General features: G+C 37.3%; 2 protein-coding genes across 7 annotated transcripts; both read left to right on the forward strand.

Moving 5' to 3' along the window:
- Positions 1 to 1624: 1624 nt before the first annotated feature.
- znf414 (zinc finger protein 414) lies at positions 1625 to 7197 on the forward strand. 2 transcript variants are annotated; one of them, XM_042772207.1, is made up of 8 exons: positions 1625 to 1786; positions 1877 to 1922; positions 2179 to 2239; positions 2336 to 2446; positions 2598 to 2703; positions 3253 to 3800; positions 5862 to 6012; positions 6617 to 7197. In XM_042772207.1, the coding sequence occupies exons 3-8, from the start codon at positions 2233 to 2235 to the stop codon at positions 6693 to 6695; spliced, it is 1002 nt and encodes a 333-aa protein (XP_042628141.1). In that variant the 5' UTR covers positions 1625 to 1786; positions 1877 to 1922; positions 2179 to 2232; the 3' UTR covers positions 6696 to 7197. The 2 variants fall into 2 exon arrangements, with proteins under 2 accessions (XP_042628141.1, XP_042628135.1); XM_042772201.1 differs by lacking the exon at positions 6617 to 7197 and adding an exon at positions 5195 to 5265 and having other exon boundaries at positions 5862 to 6016.
- A 278-nt stretch (positions 7198 to 7475) lies between these two features.
- On the forward strand, positions 7476 to 20550 carry mllt1b (MLLT1 super elongation complex subunit b). 5 transcript variants are annotated; one of them, XM_042772166.1, is made up of 12 exons: positions 7476 to 7669; positions 9486 to 9666; positions 15039 to 15121; positions 15716 to 15859; positions 15965 to 16090; positions 16624 to 17232; positions 17318 to 17399; positions 17478 to 17586; positions 17723 to 17822; positions 18124 to 18198; positions 18295 to 18366; positions 18922 to 20550. In XM_042772166.1, the coding sequence occupies exons 1-12, from the start codon at positions 7658 to 7660 to the stop codon at positions 19048 to 19050; spliced, it is 1722 nt and encodes a 573-aa protein (XP_042628100.1). In that variant the 5' UTR covers positions 7476 to 7657; the 3' UTR covers positions 19051 to 20550. The 5 variants fall into 5 exon arrangements, with proteins under 5 accessions (XP_042628100.1, XP_042628115.1, XP_042628093.1 ...); XM_042772181.1 differs by having other exon boundaries at positions 18124 to 18189; XM_042772159.1 differs by having other exon boundaries at positions 7481 to 7669; positions 17315 to 17399.
- The last annotated feature ends 19 nt before the right edge of the window (positions 20551 to 20569 follow it).

Raw genomic sequence — 20569 nt, forward strand, 5'->3', positions numbered from 1 at the left:
AATATCGTTGGGAGCAGCTATTGTAGGGGTTTCAAACTGTTCAAGTCATAAATTAAATATCTAAGTATCTAATCTTAATCGTTCAGGGTTTTTTTTTTTTTTTTTTTTTTAGTATTTGTTATTGTTAGATTATGTTTATATAACAATGTAATGTTCAGAACTGGTCTGTAGTGAGCAGGGAGGATGAGTGGCTCATTGCAGCCATCTACTGGTCATTTCGGTCCATTAAAAAAAACCATAGGTTCTGTTACTTTAGGTTCAGTTGTTGTTACTCTTTCCTATAAATTAGAAAAGTAGTACCCATATTGTATATAGAGCATTCGAATCAATCTCTGCTAATAATTAGACTGGTCTGCCAGCATTTTAGGCTACACATATTCTGTGCAGAAGTTACATAGTTTTGTTTTTCGTGCTGCTGAGAGGACCGCAGCGAGTGACGTTTAATCCCTCGTCACTCACACAAGTGGGATTCACTTTCGAAATTGCAACGACAGAAAACTGTAGCATTGAAGAGCAGAAAAATATAATTAGTCAAAACAGATATCGATGGAAGGCCAATAAGGAAGCACAGAAAATGGGTTTAAGTGACATACATACTTCTCCTGTGTCAGCAATTCCTCCTTGGCTTTTCCCAATGCCTTTGATTGATATCCAGTTGCATAAAGAAAAACATAACAATGAAAGAAATGTATCAGAAAGTTTAGTTGTACAGAAGTATATAGATCTTACATGTTATAGTGTAGTACAAACATAAGCACTTAAGCAGCATATAGGAGAAATACAACCCAGAAAGGCAGTGACATGCACAGATTCTCTTTCAGCACTAACAGTTTGTCTTGTGGAAAATCATTAGCAAGACAAGACATGATAAATGAAGTCATGCAGAGTCTTTTTAGAATAAGACAGTATGGACTTCTGGTAAATACCATCACATATGGATGTGAAAGGAAATAAGGAGGCTGATCGTCTGGCTAAACAGACATTAAATCATTCACAAATAGACAATGAAGTGGCATTAAGTAAAACAGAAATAAAAGCAACGATAGGGAAATAAATACAGAAAATATGGCACAATTAATGGAAAAAAGGAACTGCATACAAGAAAACTGGTTTGAAATGGTTCAGAGAGAAGGATATTTGGAAACAGGAAAGAGGACGTTTTAATAGCAAGAATGCGTATTGGTCGTTGTTTATTAAATCAGTGCTTGAAAACATGAAAATGGAAATTGTGATAAATGTGGGTTAACCGAAACTGTAGAACACTTATAAAATGTCAGGCTTGTGAAAGAGAACGTTTCCAACTAAGTCAAGCTTTAAGATATTTGGAAATAAATGATCTGTCACTCCAGGTTTTGTTAGGTGATGGACCTAAACAATAAAGAATATATCGCGAATTAGTTATTTATTTAAAGGAAACAGGATTGATTAATAGGATTTGGGATACCGGTTTCTCCCTCCGGTTTTTGTTTTTGTGGGTTATTTATTTATTCATTTATTTAAATAAGTAGCTCTTGTTTCTAAATTTCCTATTCATTGTGCGCTTCACACTCCTTTCCAGTAGGTGGCGGGAATGCACCTTTTAAATTGGTTTGGCAACCGCCAGCAAATCTTAAAAGGAGAAGAAGAAGAAGACGCACTGACAAACGGGCACGTATGTTCTCGCGATATTTACCGATGAACGTAACGCACGTAGACAGGTTGGAAATTCAAGCCAGATAACCGCTTTCATTTGAATTAATTTCTGTTTTTAAAAAGAAGTTTAAAAACTTTGAGAAATCCATTCAAAGTAAGTGTCATAGTAACTGCACTATAAATAATTACTCTTGAACACAATTATTCTGCACAGATAATGTGATGTTTGTTGTTGTTTGTCTAGCTCGTGCGTCTGCTGGCTCTCTGCGCGCGTCCTTGATTGATTGTTGGTGAGATGTTCTGTTAGTTTGGATCAATAGATCGCTTATTGTTTAATGTTGAATTGATTGCTTATTATTCGTATTTTTTATTGATCAAGTGCATGTTATTCTTCTAATTGCTTTTAAGTTTACTGTGTTGTTCCTTTTGGGCTCCCACATTAGAATTTACCGCGTGCCATTCACTGAAAGTGTGCATGAGCATTACTGAACTATATCATATTTTATCATATTTATCTAGTCTAAATTAGGGCAATTGTTATCCTAGAGTGCAGGTCTGGCTGAAACAGGAACCATCTCACTACCTCAACTATAAGCAGTCATGGAGGGTATGTCATTATCATTGCTATGCTTTAATTTGCTGTTTCAAAGTCCATGCATATTAAAGCCCAGTATAGTAGAACTTGTATGCAATGTTCCACCAGGCTGTCAAATGTCCTGCTCGTTTTTTGGGTGCAAGCGGACCTACAATAGTCCAGAAGCACTGAATAATCATCTTCAGGACCATCAAAAGAACACTGACAAGTCTCTTCCAGGTATAACATCAACACTTTTTATCCTCTCTTTTGTACCAGTGCACTTGATGAATAAAAAGCTGTTTATAAACATTTAATCAATTCATTTATAACCATAAATGGTGTCAGATTAGCAATTTGGTGTCTAATGCACAGTCCTTTTATTCTTTAGGGAAAACTTTGCTGTGCTCTCATGTAGGATGTGATGGTTCATTCAACAACATGCAGCAGCTAATGGAACATATGAGGCACCACCACAAGCCAAATTATTTTTTCCTGTGAGTTCCTATAGCTTTGCTTTTAGGTTTCTTTCTTAATGAGGTTACATGTATTATTTTGTTTAATTTTACTCCTTTTAGAAAATAGGGTGAATTTTTATTTTATGCTGACTGTAAAGAGCTGTCTTAGTCATAATCACTTTATAAATCTGCTCAAAATCTCCAAAACCAGGTAGCCATTTTCTACTTTCTAACTCTAAATATTTCTCTTACTTTGTACTATATATAATTGCCTTAATCTTTTAAACAACTGAGAATATGGTGATCAAAATTTAAAAAAAAAATCACGTCAATTCCATTTTCTCCTTCTCTGAAAACAATGATGTAGTTAAAACATCCAGTAGTATGAGTTTTCATAAATACTACTTTTTTTTTTGACAGGCAAAATGTATAAATCAGTTTTGTTTTTTTTGTTTTTTGTTTTGTTTTTTAATTTGAGGGCGAGTACTTTTTCTGTTGTTTTTTTTTTTTCAACTAGCACTTTTGTCCTTCTCTAATGTTTGTTTCAGCTTTATGGTTCTTCATTATCATCATTTTTATGTCCTTCAGGTGTGAGAGCTGCAGGGCCAAACTGCGTTCTTACCGCACCCTTCTCAAACACCTGCAGACCTGTGCTAAAGTTGCTAAGAACAAGGCTGCAAAGGTCGAGACAGGAACAGCACCTGATGCGGATCCCACCAATGTTCCTCCCATTTCCAGTGACATGGAATCAGCTGGACCCCTCTTATCCCCAAATGTACCTGAGGACATGGAGTCTATGCCATCTATTCCCACTTTGCCCACAAATCCAACACCGGCAAACATGCCAGTGACCCAGCGGCCCCCAGACAACAATGCGTTTGCTAACCCCACACCTGCAGGGCCTGCAACTGTGCCCCTTGCCACTCTAAATCCTGCCTCAACCCAAAATCTTCCTTGCCAACCAGAATCTCCCTACAGCTCTTTTCCACCCACTCTGTCTCCTGTTCACCCAGCCTTCCAGGCAGATCTGGGCGTGCAGCAACAGAGGTCTCCTAGGTCTGGTCCTCCCAGTCTCACCGCTTCACCGCCCCTGCCATCACCACCAGGATCAAACGCAGTCTGGAGGAAGAACCAAGGTGAATGAATCTCATAAATCTTTCTTCTGTGAGTGAGGAAAGCTGACTAAAAGAAAGTGTCATTGCTCACAATGGGTTTCATTCACTAACTGTGCGTACGCACAAATTTGTGCGTGAAATCTGATCATGATTAAAACTTTCTAAATTTAATTTTAAATTCTAATTATTTTGAAAAAATGTGTGAAAAGAAAAAACAAAAACACGTTAGCATGACATTCTATAAACAGATACACAACTGGTCAAGAGTTTGTTGGGAATAATAAGAAGAAGAAAGTTTGGATTTATTTTAATTTTATTTGTTTTTGAAAGAAGCCTCTTTTGCCCACCAAGACTGCTTTTATTTGATCAAAAATACAATACAAACAGTAATAGTTGTCATAAATATCATTACAGTTTTCTATTTGGATATATATTAAAATGTAATTAATTTTTTTGATGGTAAAGCTGAATTTTCAGCATCATTACTCCAGTCTTCAGTGTCACATGAATCTTCAGAATTCATTCTAATATACTGATTTGGTGCTCAAGAAGCATTTATTGTCAATGTTGAAAACCGTTTTTGCTGCTTAATATTTTTGTGGAAAAGATACTTTTTTACATGGTTATTTGATTATTAGAAAGTTTAATAGAACCACATTTATTTTGCATTTTAATCTTTTGTAACATCATGAATGTCTTTGCTGTCACTTTTGAAAAATGTTATGTTAATGTGTTTTAAATAATTAATATTCAAAAAAAAATTATGCAAAAACTACTTACCCCAAACTTTTGAACAGTAGTGTATCATGATTTCTACAAAAAATAAGAAACAAAAACTTTGTTTTCGACACTGATGATGATGATAATTTTTCTTTAGCACCAAATCAGCCAATTAGAATACTTTTTGAAGGATCATGTTTTAAAATATATTCAAATAGAAAAAAGTTATTTTGAATCGTAATTATATTTTAAAATATTACTGTTTTTACTGTATTTTTATTTATTTTGTTAAATGCAGCCTTGGCAAGCATAAAGTTTTTTTTTTTTTTTTTTTTTCAAAAACATTATAAAATCTTAATTTTTCCAAACTTTTTTTTCCCCAAATAACTAACCCTGGGCATGTATTTCGCTCATTTAGAATAATCCAAATTCATTCAGCAGGGTAATGAACAAATTCATGTGTGTATGCACTTGTTGTGAACTAGGCGGATTTTTTTTATGAGAAAGTTCTCTTTTGCATGTAAATATGAATAATCCACAGAATTATTATTGAATGAGACCCAGTGTTCCTTAATCATCCTACATGTTAGACCCTGTTCACCTGTGAGTCCTTATGAAAGGGAATTTGTAAGTCACTTGGGGGGGGATGCTGCTTTGAGTGAACTGTGTTTTGTCATGTTGCACTGTCCTGCCAGACCCGCCTGCGCCCCTTTTGCACAGATGGGACTCTCCGAGCAGTCAGAGTTTAAATAGAGATGAAGCACAGGTGAGGCACAGAGAATCCACACACACATTGCTTGAGGGAACAATTAGATCTTCCCTAAAATGATGCTTTAGATGCTAATCCTCCTCCCTTCCCCTGCTCTAACCGGGTTCAGTGTTTCCCTGGGTGTGCCATCTAGCTGTATGACCCAGTCCACTCCCATCTGATCCTAAACACATATGTCCGGGTGCTTCACTAACATGTAATAAAACATTAGAGAGTGTGATTTCAGGGCCAGTGTTCCTTTACTTCACTTTTTCCCTTTCCCATTAGCATTTTTGATCAAAAATCAGGTGATCATTTCTGGCAAGAGATGGTGCTGTATCATCATAATTAACCATGTGTGGAGAAGTTGACAGCTCTTGCTAATTCCAACACCTTTGTACCCATGTTCATCTGTCTAAACTGGGTTCATTGCTTTTCGTTGTGTGAATAATATATTGTTTTTGTATATATGATCACTGGGGTTCTTTTTCCAGCTCAGTCTGATACTTTTACTGGTGAAGGTTTTTCTGTCTGTCTACAAACATTCTCAATGAATGTATAACCATGAATATAATAGTCTTTGAGTTAGTTTTCCCATGAATTAAATCTGTCAGGTCAGTCCTTCAACTGCCGAATCCTGTGGGAGCACACAAGAGGTCGCTACAGTTGCCTGCAATGTGGCCACTGCACCCCAGACCGAGGGGAGATGACCGCTCACATTGAGGGCCAGCACAAGAACCCAGGGGGCAAAGTGAACACTGATCAGCCTGATTCATGGTATTCTAAACATTTTAATAAATGAAATGTATTTTATTTCATGGGTTACAGGAATTCAACAACGGAAAATTCTCTTTATGACCCTCAAGTGATTCATTATTTTCTTTTTTTATTAGATATTTGAAAAAATGTGGGTTACAGGGATAGCCCAAAATTGAATTTTTTCTCTCATACTGTAGTACTCAATGGCTACCTCAAGTTGACCGTCAACTCTTGGTTACCCACATTTTTCAAAATATCTTTTAATTTTTAATTATGTATGGAATAATTTATTTATGCAGTATGGAAAAAATTTTTGGCCGAACTATGAAAAAGAGATGCATTTTGAAGAATACACAAGATATTTTGAAGAATGTGGGTGACTGTTTTTCTTTTCAGACTGTGTGTGTGGTTTCAAATTTGTGTAATGTATGGTGCCCAGTTTTTCTCTGTAAGCATTTACAAAATAAGCAAGTATATGATACATAGTGTTTTAAAAACTATTTCGATTTTAAGTCTTGTCGTGTAGTGAATTCCAGCCTTTAGCCTTTTGAAAGCAATCACACAATATAGTGATGCCATCTCACCAGACTGAACCTTCTGTTTATTTTACAGATACAGAGACTGGCACCGCATCTTTACTGCCTAAGACTTCACTGCACTCTGAGAACTCAACTTATACACAGCTCTAACATGAAATGAGATGCTAAACCTGCTGATTCACAAAGAACTTTTGTAGTAGCATTTTATACAGAGGGAGAAACTCAATGTTTTCGTTTCACAGACAGTGTGGACTTCAAGCATCTGTGGTCTGGATCTGTCCATCTCACCATTAAAACACATTAAGTGCTGCATTCCTTGTCTTCAGTAAGCATTTATGAGTCATCTAGACAAAAAAAAAAAATTCTTGTTAGGTTTCAAGTAATTTGGAATGGCATATAAATAAACTCACTAATATTATGTCACCTATGTTTTTATTTTACCTCTTTACAGTAGGCACTATCTCCAATAGAGAACAGTATTCATGTTAAAAAACTTAATGTGTTAGAATTAACATGTAAAATGATGCCAGATGTTCAGTCTATTTCAGTTTATTCAAGAGTGAACAATTTTTTTTTTTTTTTTTTTTTTTTTGCATCAGTTGTTTCTGTAGTGTTAACTACTTGCAAATAAAAACATGTCAGGTAAACTCTAGTTTAAATTGTGAAGTGAGTTCATCTTATTTTACTTTGAAATCTTAAATGATTATCTGTGAAGGAATGTGTTTCTTAAATTATTTAATAGTCTATACAATTGTTACAAGTTAATTAATTCCATTACATTATTTATATGTATATGTAGAAAGAAATACTTTCAGAACTGCGCGAAAGTGACTGAAAAACTTCCTTAAAATGTACAGTGAAGGGTGGAGTGACTTTTATTATTTGCATAGTGTATTAGCAAATACATAAAGTAGATGGAAGCTGTGGAAGAGAGAGACAGGTAGATAAGAGCCATTCTGCTTTTATTTTAAAAACTGTCAGTGTCGCGGCCATTTGTTCAAACTGTTCAGTTTCACCCTTCACACTCCATCAGATGTGTAACAGCGAGGATGTACATTCAATCTACTACAGCGCTTTTGTAAATAGATTAAACAACCGGAACATAGGCATCAATGGAGAACATGGTAATAAGACTTTACTGACTCTGCCAGACAGCCAGTAGTGAGGAATATGCATGGTGTTTTATCATTAAAGCATTTATATTGAAAGACGCGAGGCCAACGTTTCTGTGAAGATGGTCAGGATGCTAACTTAGCCAGCTAGTCTTTTTTACGAGGCTAAAAGCAGGAAACCCGCGGAATTACATCAGTGTTTTATTAACATTTTTGTTGTGACGAAGATATGCTTACAGAAACCAATATGTCCTTTTATAAACCTCGGCGTTTGGCTTAGAGGACAGAATGACTGTTGAGTTCCAGCACTCACTAGCTGTCCAGCTAGCCCGGACCTGTCTCAAAACATAGTGAACTGCCTACATAGACAGCATCTGGCGCGAACGTTCGAACGCGTCCACGGTTAAACATGCTGTGTAGGTAGGGTGCTCACTAGGGTCTGAGACAGTCAGCAGGACAAAATTCTTCCATTTCAGGGTTGGACGGATGAGTAATGTTGGTTTGTATATTAAAAGCAAAGTTTAGATTCTAAATATTGAGTGTCAGAATATTGAGTGTGCATCTGTCACTGATTAAATAAAAATCAAACAGCTCTTATTTGACATTGAGGTGTGAAATTAAGTTCTACAGTGGCTTTGAAGTTTAAGTAACTACATGGATATAATATAAATAATCACAATTAATTATGAAACAACATCTGGCGAATTTTAATAGAAATAAATACCTCAGAGGTCTGGTCAGAACAGAATGAGGACTGATTCAGTAACATTTCCTTATCTATGCAAAATCCCAGAGCTCTTATTGACTTGATTTAGCTAATCAAATGTTATACACTGTAGACTGATTATTTCAGTCCAATTTAAATAGCTAATTTTACATTATAATGGCATTATTGTTAGATATCAAAAATAGAAATTATAATAGAAATATAGTATATGTTATGCATGTTAATATACTATGGGATGTTGATTTACCTGCAGTGTTCAAACTTTAAAAACTACTACACTTTTTCTATCTATCTATGTATTTATCTATCTGTCTGTCTGTCTGTCTGTCTATCTATCTATCTATCTATCTTTCTATCTATCTGTCTATCTGTCTATCTATGTTTTTCTTTGTCTCTCTGTCTGTCTGTCTGTCTGTCTGTCTGTCTGGTCTCTCTGTGTGTCTCTCTCTCTCTCTCTCTCTCTCTCTCTCTCTCTGTCTCTCTCTCTCTCTCTCTCTCTCTCTGTCTCTCTCTCTCTCTCTCTCTCTCTGTATGTCTGTCTGATAGACTGCACAGCTTTAAAACTTTGAAACGTCAATCTTTTAAAACCTCTGGCCAGGCTTTTTCAAGCCAACATAAAGTATGAGTTGACAAACTTTTTTTATCTAGCTATTTTTGACATGCACTTCTTGTGTAGTTTTGTATTATGCAGTCACTGTAAAAATGCTTTAGCTACAGATAGGTTACAAACTCAGCCAACATTGGTGAAGAATTTATTAACCACTGAGCTAACGCATACAAGCCTTTCGGTCATTTTGTCTCCATACCAAGAAAAGCTGTAAACCATCACACACATGTAGAATGTCAGAGAACTGTGAATTTCCTTCTCTAGCTGTCAGAGAGCAAAAGCTGGTTGATTTCTCACAGATGTAAGCTGTCAGAATAACACTGGTGTTGAGAAGTTGGTCAAGAGCTTCTTTTAGTCTCACTCTGAGTTATATGTGTCACTCACAGATGAAGTATTGTAATTTTTTTTTATTTTTCCCCATTTCAACAATACTACAGTTGTAGGACACATATTCAGAATAGAGAAGACTGACCGATGCTTTCCTCTTGTTTCAGTGCACTGTGCAGGTGAAACTGGAGCTGGGACACAGAGCCCAGTTAAGGAAGAAAGTCACTACCGAGGGCTTCACACATGACTGGATGGTGTTTGTTCGGGGCCCAGAGGCGTGTGACATCCAGCACTTTGTGGAGAGAGTTGTCTTCCACCTTCACGACAGCTTCCCAAAACCCAAGAGAGGCAGGTTTTAATTTGAGTCAACTTCGTAACACTGTGACTTCATAGAGTACTCACAGCCATATTGGTTTAAGTCCCTTTTAATAAGAAGTAAAGAAACCATTTGTGTGTATGCCCATTTTCTTCTGTTGAGTTATCATGTTTAATCTGCCTGTTTAGCTCAGGCTGTTGCCCAAGCTAATATATTTTATGTAGTTCCACCATATGTCTCTATTATAGATCAGTGATTCAGATCTAAGTTTAAGATTTATGTTTATGAATTGCACATAGAATTTCCATCTATTTGTATTACAGAGTTTTTTAAGTCATGCAATGAAGCAAATGCACACCTTTGTTAGAGAAAGAATTTAAAGAAGACATATAACTTTTTATTATCAACATTTCAGCAACAAGCCTTTATCAAGGCACAAGAGTTTTATTACAAATTTAAAGACATACAATGAAACGGGTAGGATTTCTCCTCTTGTTATTAAAGGGGTCCTATTATGCTCTTTTACAAAGTCTTGATTTTGTTTTGGGGTGTACTAAAACAGGATCTCATACTAGGTTGTTTGAAAAACACATTCTTTTTCACATATTTTACAATATTACAACACCTCTCTCCCCAGTCTGGCATGAATGGCTGGAATAGTTCCTGTAACAAATGAAGGCCCGCCTTCTGGAATACGAGGTGTGCTGTGATTGGTTAGCTGGGCGAATGTGTGTGGAATGATTGACAGGACTCTGTGCCTGATCGGGACATGTCCTGCCTCTTACCATAGCTGCCTGCTGTGAGCTTCAGTGTAAATATTGCATCAAAATCAAATCAATTTGAGCGTGATTTAAACCTGGATGATTGTAACCACTTTAAGCTGTCTGCTTTGGGAAAGCTAGCGTGTCTCCGACATAGTGATAACACTCGTTGCCTTCTCTAGTGCAGCTCAACCAGGTCTTGTCCCATTCGTCGATCTTTGTGATATCACAAATCCCGGAAAATATTCGTTGTGGTCCAAATGAGTCGTTCGTTGTAGTTTTTGAAAAGTGATTTCTGTTAAATAAAATATCTCCTTTTGAATTGGACATTGAGCTTTGTAACTTTGCAGACCTTTGTTATGCTCAAACAGCAACATTACAGACTAACTAAAGTTGAAAAAGTGAAACAGTATGATAGCACCCCTTTAACTATCTGCATCTGATTTCATTTGAATAATAATATTTTCAAAATGCATTTACTCAAATTGCTTAGAATTACCATAAATCTGTTCTTTGTGAAAACAATTACATGTATTCAGTTAAAAGTATTAACGTGGTTAAATATGTCTAGCTGTGGAACAAGCAATATTCAGCTTAAATGTATAAGACTGAAACAAATTGGATTTATTGATGATAAATATATAAACCTGGTTATTGTGTTTTTAAAGCACATTCAGTTTATTAGTAACAGAAATCTTGCCCATTTCACTTTTGTAAGACAGACAAATATGTATCAAAAATTCTGTTATTATTTATAATTTATACCTCATGTCATATGATATTATTAAAGGGAGGGCTCATATGATGTTGTTAAAAAAACATTATTTTGTGTATTTGGTGTAATGCAATGTGTTTATGCGGTTTAAGGTTAAAAAAAAAACATTATTTTCCACCTAATGTACATTATTGTTTCTCCTCTATGCCCCGCCTTCTGAAATGCGTCGATTTTTACAAAGCTCATCGTTCTGAAAAGCGAGGTGTGCTCTGATTGGCCAGCTACCCAGTGCATTGTGATTGGCCGAATGCCTCAAGCGTGTGATTGAGATGTTATGCCCCTTTCTATACTGTGATGCCATGTGTCCTGGAGCGCCAAGACAAAAACATTAAAGCTCATTATAAACAAGGCATTTGTTGCATCCAGTGGGGACATTTATGGGTTATAATGACAGTACCAGTGGTTCTCAATTCCAGTCCTCGCGCCCCTCAGCTCTGCATATTTTGCATGTCTCTCTTTGTTAACAAAGCTGATTCAGATAATCAGCTCGTTAAAAGTGAGCTCCGTGCATGGACTGTGTTCCTGTTGACATGGTCCCTACACAGTGTTCGTTGCTCGCTACTCCCTGAGCAGGGGAAAACTGTTGTAGTTTACTTCACTTCAGAACATTCATTCACGGATTAGCGCTGCGCAACGTCTTCACACACGGACAAGTGTGACATCATATACCTTGGTAAATAAATACAACTTAAATTCATGTTTCACACACTTCAGTGCACTTTGAATGGAACATATACGTTCGCGTCAAACTGGAATCATGGCAGAATATCCTGTGATGTCCACTTCGTAGGGCACTTACATTCGAATAGAACAAATGTCTGAAGCGATAAGAGAATCATACAAAATGTGCAGAGCAGGGGGACGCGAGGACTGGAATTGAGAACCGCTGACTTATACTGTCTTTTTACCTGTTGTGTTGCATTGCGCCACGTAAACATAAAACCATGTCTGCATTTGTGATTGGAGAAATGTCAAACAACAAGCGCTGCTCTACACTGCTCAAAACTCACGTTTGAATGTCAGTGCCAAATCCTTTAAATATGTAAACGTACTTACAGGCTGTGAGTCAGAACAGCCGGCATTGTAGTCTTCTCTCCCAGGATCAGGAAACAGTCCTCCATAAAATGCGCTGCACACATCTGAATATTTGAGTTGAACTGTTCTCGAACAGTTTTATAAATACAACTTAAAGGGATAGTTCACCCAAAAATGAAAATTATGTCATTAATGACTCACCCTCATGTCGTTCCAAACCCGTGAGACCTCCGTTCATCTTCGGAACACAGTTTAAGATATTTTAGATTTACTCCGAGGGCTTTCTGTCCCTCCATTGAGAATGTATGTACGGTATACTGTCCACGTCCAGAAAGGTAATAAAAACATCTTCAAAGTAGTCCATGTGAGATCAGAGGGTCCGTTAAAATTTTTTGAAGCATCGAAAATACATTTTGGTCCAAAAATATCAAAAACTACGACTTTATTCAGCATTGTCTTCTCTCCCGGGTCTGTTATGAGCGCGTTCACAGCACATCCGGTTCGCGAACGAATCACTCGATGTAACCGGATCTTCTTGAACCAGTTCACCAAATCGAACTGAATCGTTTGAAACGGTTCGCGTCAACAATAAGCATTAATCCACAAATGACTTAAGCTGTTAACTTTTTTAACATGTCTGACACTCCCTCTGAGTTCAAATAAACCAATATCCCGGAGTAATTCATTTACTCAAACAGTACACTGACTGAACCGAGCCAGATAACGAACGAAACATTGACTCGTTCTCGAGTCAAGAACCAGTTGCATCGGTTTTTCGGATCACCGGTAGTGATGGGAAGTTCTGTTCTTTTCCGCGAACCGGTTCTTTCGGACAGTTTGATTCAATAAACCGGTTGCCGAAAACGGTTCACCAGTTCTTTTGCGCTTGACGTAATGACTTCATTGGCGATGATTGCCCTTGATTCAAGCCTTCGGTTTACCCGCGCTCATAACATTAGCACAGAATCAGTTCAGAATCAATCATCAAGAGAACCAGTTCAGTTCAGACGCGCTGTGTGTCAGTCTGCTTCACGCATGCGCAGTATCATCAGCTCCTCGGTTCTCGAACCGGACGCGTCCGACAGAAACGGTTCTTGACTCGAGAACGAGTCAATGTTTCGTTCGTTATCTGGCTCGGTTCAGTCAGTGTACTGTTTGAGTAAATGAATTACTCCGGGATATTGGTTTATTTGAACTCAGAGGGAATGTCAGACATGTTAAAAAAGTTAACAGCTTAAGTCATTTGTGGATTAATGCTTATTGTTGATGCGAACCGCTTCAAACGATTCAGTTCGATTTGGTGAACTGGTTCAAGAAGATCCGGTTGCATCGAGTGATTCGTTCGCGAACCGGATATCACTAAACTGCAGTGTTGTGAACGCGCTCATAACTGACCCGGACCTAGAAGACAATGCTGAATAAAGTCGTAGTTTTTGATATTTTTGGACCAAAATGTATTTTCGATGCTTCAAAAAATTCTAACGGACCCTCTGATGTCACATGGACTACTTTGAAGATGTTTTTATTACCTTTCTGGACGTGGACAGTATACCGTACATACATTCTCAATGAAGGAACGGAAAGCTCTCGGACTAAATCTAAAATATCTTATACTGTGTTCCGAAGATGAACGGAGGTCTCACGGGTTTGGAACGACATGAGGGTGAGTCATTAATGACATAATTTTCATTTTTGGGTGAACTATCCCTTTAACCACTGATATCTACTTAATCACTGATAAATACAACTTAACCACTGATATCTGTCCTCTTTTGGAAGACCAAACAAAGTATTTTCGCTTTCACAACGAAACAGCGTTTCCACGACATGGCGCCGGCGGCAACAGTGAGAATCAAAGTTACGCCTTCTTTCTTTGTGTGAACATCTGGGCGGCGTTATGCAAATCTTCCCCCATAGTGACGTAGACATGTGGGGGCATGTTAGAACGAGCCGTTTTAGGTAGGCGTGGTTGACTCTTAACTTTTATAAAGAATATCTCTTTTGATTTGAGACTTTAGTCTTTGCAACTTTATTCACCAACAGCTTGTAACATTCCAAAGAGTAAGGAAAAATTAATATCGCATCATGTGACCCCTTTAATGCAACCTGAGTAGTTTCTGTCCCTCTATTGAAAGTCCAGGTAACCATAACTTAAAAGATCAAAAAAGCTTATAAAGGCATCATAAAATTAATCCAAATGAATTGAGTCATTTAGGCTTTTACTTGCATCTAAACCATACCTTAAATTCCTTGTAGGTATGTTTCACAAATGAACGTTCAGCTATTAAACCATTTTTTTTGTCTCGTATATCTATGATTTGTTTATTTGCCACAAAATAAAAAAGCTGGATGAAGATTGTCTAAGTGTTGTGATTTTGCTCATTTTTGCCAGGTATTGTATTTGAAGGTGTGTCATTTTTTTAATGTTACTTTCTCCTATCCCAGTTAAATTTGCAAAGACAACTATAAGTTAGTCATTTGTAGGGTTGACTTCCCAAAATGTGTGTAAACTGTTTTCAGTGGTGCTTTCAAAATCTCTCTCCCTATTTGTTTGAGTGGTCTGATATGTCAGCCTCTGGCTAAACCAATGATGTGGTTTGGGGGCGGGGCTACCAGGTTATAGGAATGTTGTGGAAACCTGTTAAAAAAAAAAAGGCTATTTTTGCAATTCCATTGTGTCAGTAGTGGCAAAGAATCAGTACACTCTTCCATTTTGTAGTATGTACATGTAAATAGTACATTCTTGTGTCATATTTCTGTTTCAGTACAGATATTAATATTTGTGTGGATTTAACTATATATTTTCACTTTGTTTTCTTTTTTTATTTCACAGTTTGTAAAGAACCTCCATATAAAGTGGAAGAGTCAGGCTATGCTGGTTTTCTCATGCCTATAGAGGTCTATTTCAAAAACAAGGTGAGCACATCCCATATTTACAGCAGTATCTACATTTCTTTATCTTTGACATGAATAACTGTCATTTCAAGCTAAATGTTAGAAGAGTTAAGCACAGTGTTGCACTCAGTCTTTATACATGTGTGAGGCTGTTATTTTTAAGCGGTTTGTTGCCACAGCATTGGAAAAGTGTTGTGATGAAGAGTTTTGCAATTCAGTAAAGGTGACACAACTAGGTGAACTAGTTGGGCACTGGGAGCTAACAGATTTTACAGACACGTTAACAGAAAATTGACATGCAGCTATTGAAGTACAGAGAACTTGGAGGGGGTGTAAATGGTAAGAATATGTAATTTTGTACTTTTAAAAATGTTCTTTTCCAGAATCTGTAGTGGAATATTTACGGGGGTTTACCATTTTCTCTCTTGTTTCCTTTAATATAATCAACCCAAGAGCGTTTTTTGATTTAACTTTACTGTAAATGCTAGAATGAGGTTCAGGTTTGATACTGATGTTCATTCTTTTATCAACACAATATCTGTAATTTTTATTTATTTATTTATTTTTTTTTTTTTTATCTATAAAGCCTGTGCATGCTTGTCTCTTCTATCACAGGAGGAGCCTAAAAAGGTGTGCTTTAATTATGACCTTTTCTTGAACCTGGAGGGCAACCCACCTGTCAACCACCTGCGCTGTGAGAAGCTCACGTTTAACAACCCCACACACGAGTTTCGACGCAAGCTGGTCAAAGCTGGTGGGGTGAGTGGGACTGTCTGTCTTTGCTTTTTCTGTACCTCTACAATCAGCACTTTTCAATGGATTCTCACTCTCTCTCTTTCGGTTCGGATGTTTTTCTTGTCCCAGGCTGTAGTTATTCCTGAGGGAGCGGAGATGATGCCAAGGCCGAGTCCAGATTACCCAATGCTACCTACTATTCCACTCTCCGCCTTCTCAGACCCCAAGAAGATCAAGTCCTCTCATACGATAAAGGTTAGTAATAAAGTCATTCTTTGGTCAGTAAGTTATTTAAATGATTTTCAAAATATATTTAAGATATTCAATATCCTATGTTTTTGCTTATAGGGAAAAAATGAACATTCTATCACCATTCTTCCCATAGTTAGGTTTTATGTTATGCAGATTTTTCAGTCCCGTTCTGTTTTTAGTATGATTGTATCCCACTCTGGTGTCACAGGCTCCCACACAGATGACACAGCAGGCAAAAGGAAGGTGCTTTCCCTTGCTGCCACATACAAACAAAAAACATTGAGAATATCCAACCCTTCGGCTGTAACCTTTTTTTTTAGTACTGTAGGCAAATAACATTCTGTACTTTTAAAAATGAAATCAATTTGATTAACCATTAATTACAGAATGTACTTTTTTGGGTGAGCAACTTTTAAGTTTCCGTAAACAAGGTTTTGAGTGGTGCTTCTCGATATAAAACTCACTACCACAGTTGTATTCTGGGTTGCTTCTGAGTATTTATTCAAAGATCAGTCGTTTTAAAACTTTTATTGTAGGAGTCGAGTAAAGATGGAGGAAGTGGGAGCAGCAAAGCCCTCAAAGCCCATAAGGCAACCAAAGAGCACCGAGAGCACACACGAAAGGATGCAGAGAGCAAGGCCACATCCAGAGAGAGCGACCGCGAGAGTGGCAAGTCCTCACGAGACCAATCGTCATCCTCTTTTTCAAAGAAACCCCCAGACGGCAGAGGAAAAGATGAAGGGAAAACAGTGCCTAAAGCAGCCTTCAAAGAGCCCAAACTCACAGTCAGAGAGTCCAAGATGGATGGCATGTCTCCAAAAGGTGGAGGAGCAGTGACGGGCGGAGGGGGACAGCTGGACGCTCGGGTCCCAAGCAAGCGGCCCTCGACTGCCACAGAGTCTCCAAAGCTGAGTACCAAGAAACAGAAGAGGGTAGGCCCTGAGGGCGTGAAGGGGCCTGTGATCGGAGGCTACAGCAGCAACTCTCCCCGCATTACCTCAACAACACCCTCCACGTACCCTGAGAAGAAAACCCCTAAAGATAAAGGCCACTGGGCAAAGATGAAACCAGAGGTGCAGGAAGTGAAAAGGCGGCCAGACTCTGACGAATCCAACTCTGAAGATGAAGCTTCTTCCAAATCAGAGGTATGTTTTGGTCTTTCGATCAGCAGAAGATGGATTTGAATGGATTCGAATGTAATGAAGCTCAAGGATGTTTTTTATTTAGCAGTCGGCTCCATCCAGTCCATCTAGTTCCAGCTCCAGCTCCAGCTCTGATTCTGACTTTGAGCCGTCGCAGAAGCAAGGCCAAGGTATTGAGTTTAATCATGAATTGTATGATCAGTAGTGTCACCTCATTGAGTTTGGTTGAACGTGATGATTGTGTCCAGGGCCGCTTCGTTCGATGGTGGAGGACATGCGCTCTGAAGGCTCTGATGATGACAGCAGCTCTGAGGTTGAGACGCCCATGAAGGCAACTCCACCCAACCAGGACTCTCGGTCTGTGCCAAGGACTTTGTAATTTGATCTAATTTGGTCTTGTTTGAATTTCAAATTTTCTTGAAAAGGAAATATGAAAATCAAAACAAATTTCTGCACATTAATATTACACACAAGTTCATTTTCCTGTTTTCAGTTTAAGCATGGACAGTGAGAGTGATGGCAATGAGGAGTCCCGTCCCCCCAGCCAGGAAGCCCCCTCACCTCTACCCAAACTCAGCTCAGCAAACCTAAAGGTAAGATTGGCTTTGCAATGAAACGTTGGACTGGTTTATACACTGAAAATAAATTGGTGCAGGATTTACTTTGAAACAATTTTCACTTGGAAATTGCTAGTAAGTTAGTAACAAATGACAAAGAAATGGCAAGTAGCGCATGGAATTGAAAAATAAATTTTAAATAAGAAAGACTGGAATAGTATTTTTGTGTCAAATATGCTCTAATAATCTTTGTTTTATTTAAAACTTAGAAAAATCATTTTTACAGTGGATCAGTTTATATTTGAATTCGATTTGAAATGTTTGTATCCTTTGTCAGATGTTAGGAAAAAAGAGCCCAGATTCTTGCACCCGTGAGAAGGTGCTCAAGAGGGGATACGACAAGGTAGGAAGGGTAAATAACTGAATCATACTCATCAGTGGCTAAAATACAGATTTTTAATGCACATAAAACTACAGTGGAGGTTTTAAATGAGTGATCTGATTACAGGCTTATACAGAGGAGCTTGTGGACCTTCATCGCAGGCTGATGGCTTTGAGAGAGAGGAACATTTTACAGCAGGTAAAAATATCTTTTTCTATATTTGGGTGTATTTTAAGTGATTCTTGCGTTAGGGAAATGTTTCTGTAATTACCAAAAAAAAAAAAAAAAAAGGTAAAATGTTACCCCTTTAATAAAATTGTAAAAAGTATTATTTAATAAATAAAGTGTCCTTTAAATATATATATATATATATATATATATATATATATATATATATATTATATATATATATATATATTTATATTATCATCATGCCATTATACATGCATTATCAGATCCTTTTTTCAGGACTTAAAAGTATTTACATACACTACTGTTCATTCACTGTTTTTTTTAATGTTCACAGATGAGTAGAAAGTTTAAAATGGCAGCATTCATTTGAAATAGAAATGTTTTGAAGCAATGTAAATGTCTTTACTTTCATTTCAGATCAATTTAATTCATTCTTAAGAATTTCAAGTAGTGTCTCTCACTGTAGAACATCTGATATGTGTGGTTCATGACGCTTTTGTCAGATTTCAGGAGGGATGTTTGCTGCTTTTTGGTTGACATGCATTTGTTTTGTTTTTTTAAATTGTGAACCTCATAGAGAAGACTGGCCATTTCAACATCACCAATACAACCTTTGACTTTGACCTGTTTTCCTTGGATGAGTCAACTGTACGTAAACTCCAGAGCTACCTGGAAGCCACCTCCACATGACACAAGGAAGCTGCTCGGCCGTGATTTTCAAGAGTGTGAGAGATGCCCCCAAACTGACTGGGGGCAGAGGGAAAGGTATTGAAAGCAAGATACAAATGCACAGGAACAAACTAAAACAAAACGAGCAATCAAAAAAAAAAAAAAAAAAACTTTATACTGTAATAGAAATAAGCAAACAAAAGGACCAGGGGCTTAAAGGGGCGGTATTCAGGGTTTATCTTATAACAGCACTGCACATTGCACTAAAAAACAAACTGTTGGCACAATACTGTCCAAAATGGACAGGATCTCGCATAGGAACAATGGAAGAGATACCGAATTACAAGTAGGTACATTTCAAGACTGGTTTTGCACCAAAGCTGTAACACTGGTGGAAAGGATCCTTCACTCGGGCCTTTATGCAGGGGCGACGACTGAAAGACTGTGTCCCCTCTATACCCTGTCACTCTTCTGCTCCACGTACATCAACCACTCAGCACAGCTTGGTGGCGTGGAAAGAGCCCAGCATACTGTTTGTGTCCGCATAGCTTTGTAGCCCCATGTGTTGAATAAAGTAATACTCTCAAGCTTTGGTGATAGATGCTCCCGCGGATCAACTAAAGGGGAAAAGCTATCTGCCTTTGTAGTGCCTTTTTAAAAAATCATGTTTTTAATTATAATTGTTTGTGAGTCTCTCATTGGTCTTTGGATGACCAAGAATTATCTGTCAACATTAATATGCCTGAAATTGACATTCCAGGCCCTTTAAACACAGTTCTGTCTGGAGAGAACCATTCTGCATGTGTGATCTGAGAAGGTCTTGTGCATTATTCTATGTTTTTTGATGGTCAGCAACATGAAGTCAATTTGTTACGCATTTAAAGTTCTTTTTGTAGTTTATTTAAGTAACTGTGCACTTTTTCTGGTCACTTCAGTGCTTTGTAATTATCTAATAACTATATTTATGATTTTGTTTTTCTTTTTTTTTTTTTTTTTTTTTTACATAATATTGACTTGCAAAAATGTACAGATTTTTGTCAATGTTTTTAAATACATCTATTGAAGTCATATTGATTATTCGATCACTTGAGAGAATATGCACACAGATTGAAGGGGGGACTTTTTTGTCTGTATTCCAATGGTGCAATTGGAAAAAGAGTCTTCTGTTCACCTGAAGTATTATACAAGTGAAAATGTATTTGTGTCAGATACGTATTGTCTGATGACATTGCTTTTTTAAAAGCATACCTGCTTGACATGTTATTCTTCATTGTCGATTGCCAGTTACCCTTTTGATTCTGAATAATGTATGGTTATAAAGTAAACAATGTTTTCAGTGAAACGTGTGTGGCAGATGTATGTTACATCATGGGAAAATTGCAGTGATCTGTTTTTGGAATGATTAACACTTGAATAATCACTTGCAGGAATATCACACCAATATACATTTATCAGCTCTCCTATTGCAAATACAGAAGATGCTCATAATAAATCCACATATTACAAAACACTATAACTTGAGGTGAAATCTGGAAACTTC

Source organism: Cyprinus carpio, chromosome A2 (genome assembly GCF_018340385.1).
Source record: "Cyprinus carpio isolate SPL01 chromosome A2, ASM1834038v1, whole genome shotgun sequence".
Lineage (NCBI taxonomy): Eukaryota > Metazoa > Chordata > Actinopteri > Cypriniformes > Cyprinidae > Cyprinus > Cyprinus carpio.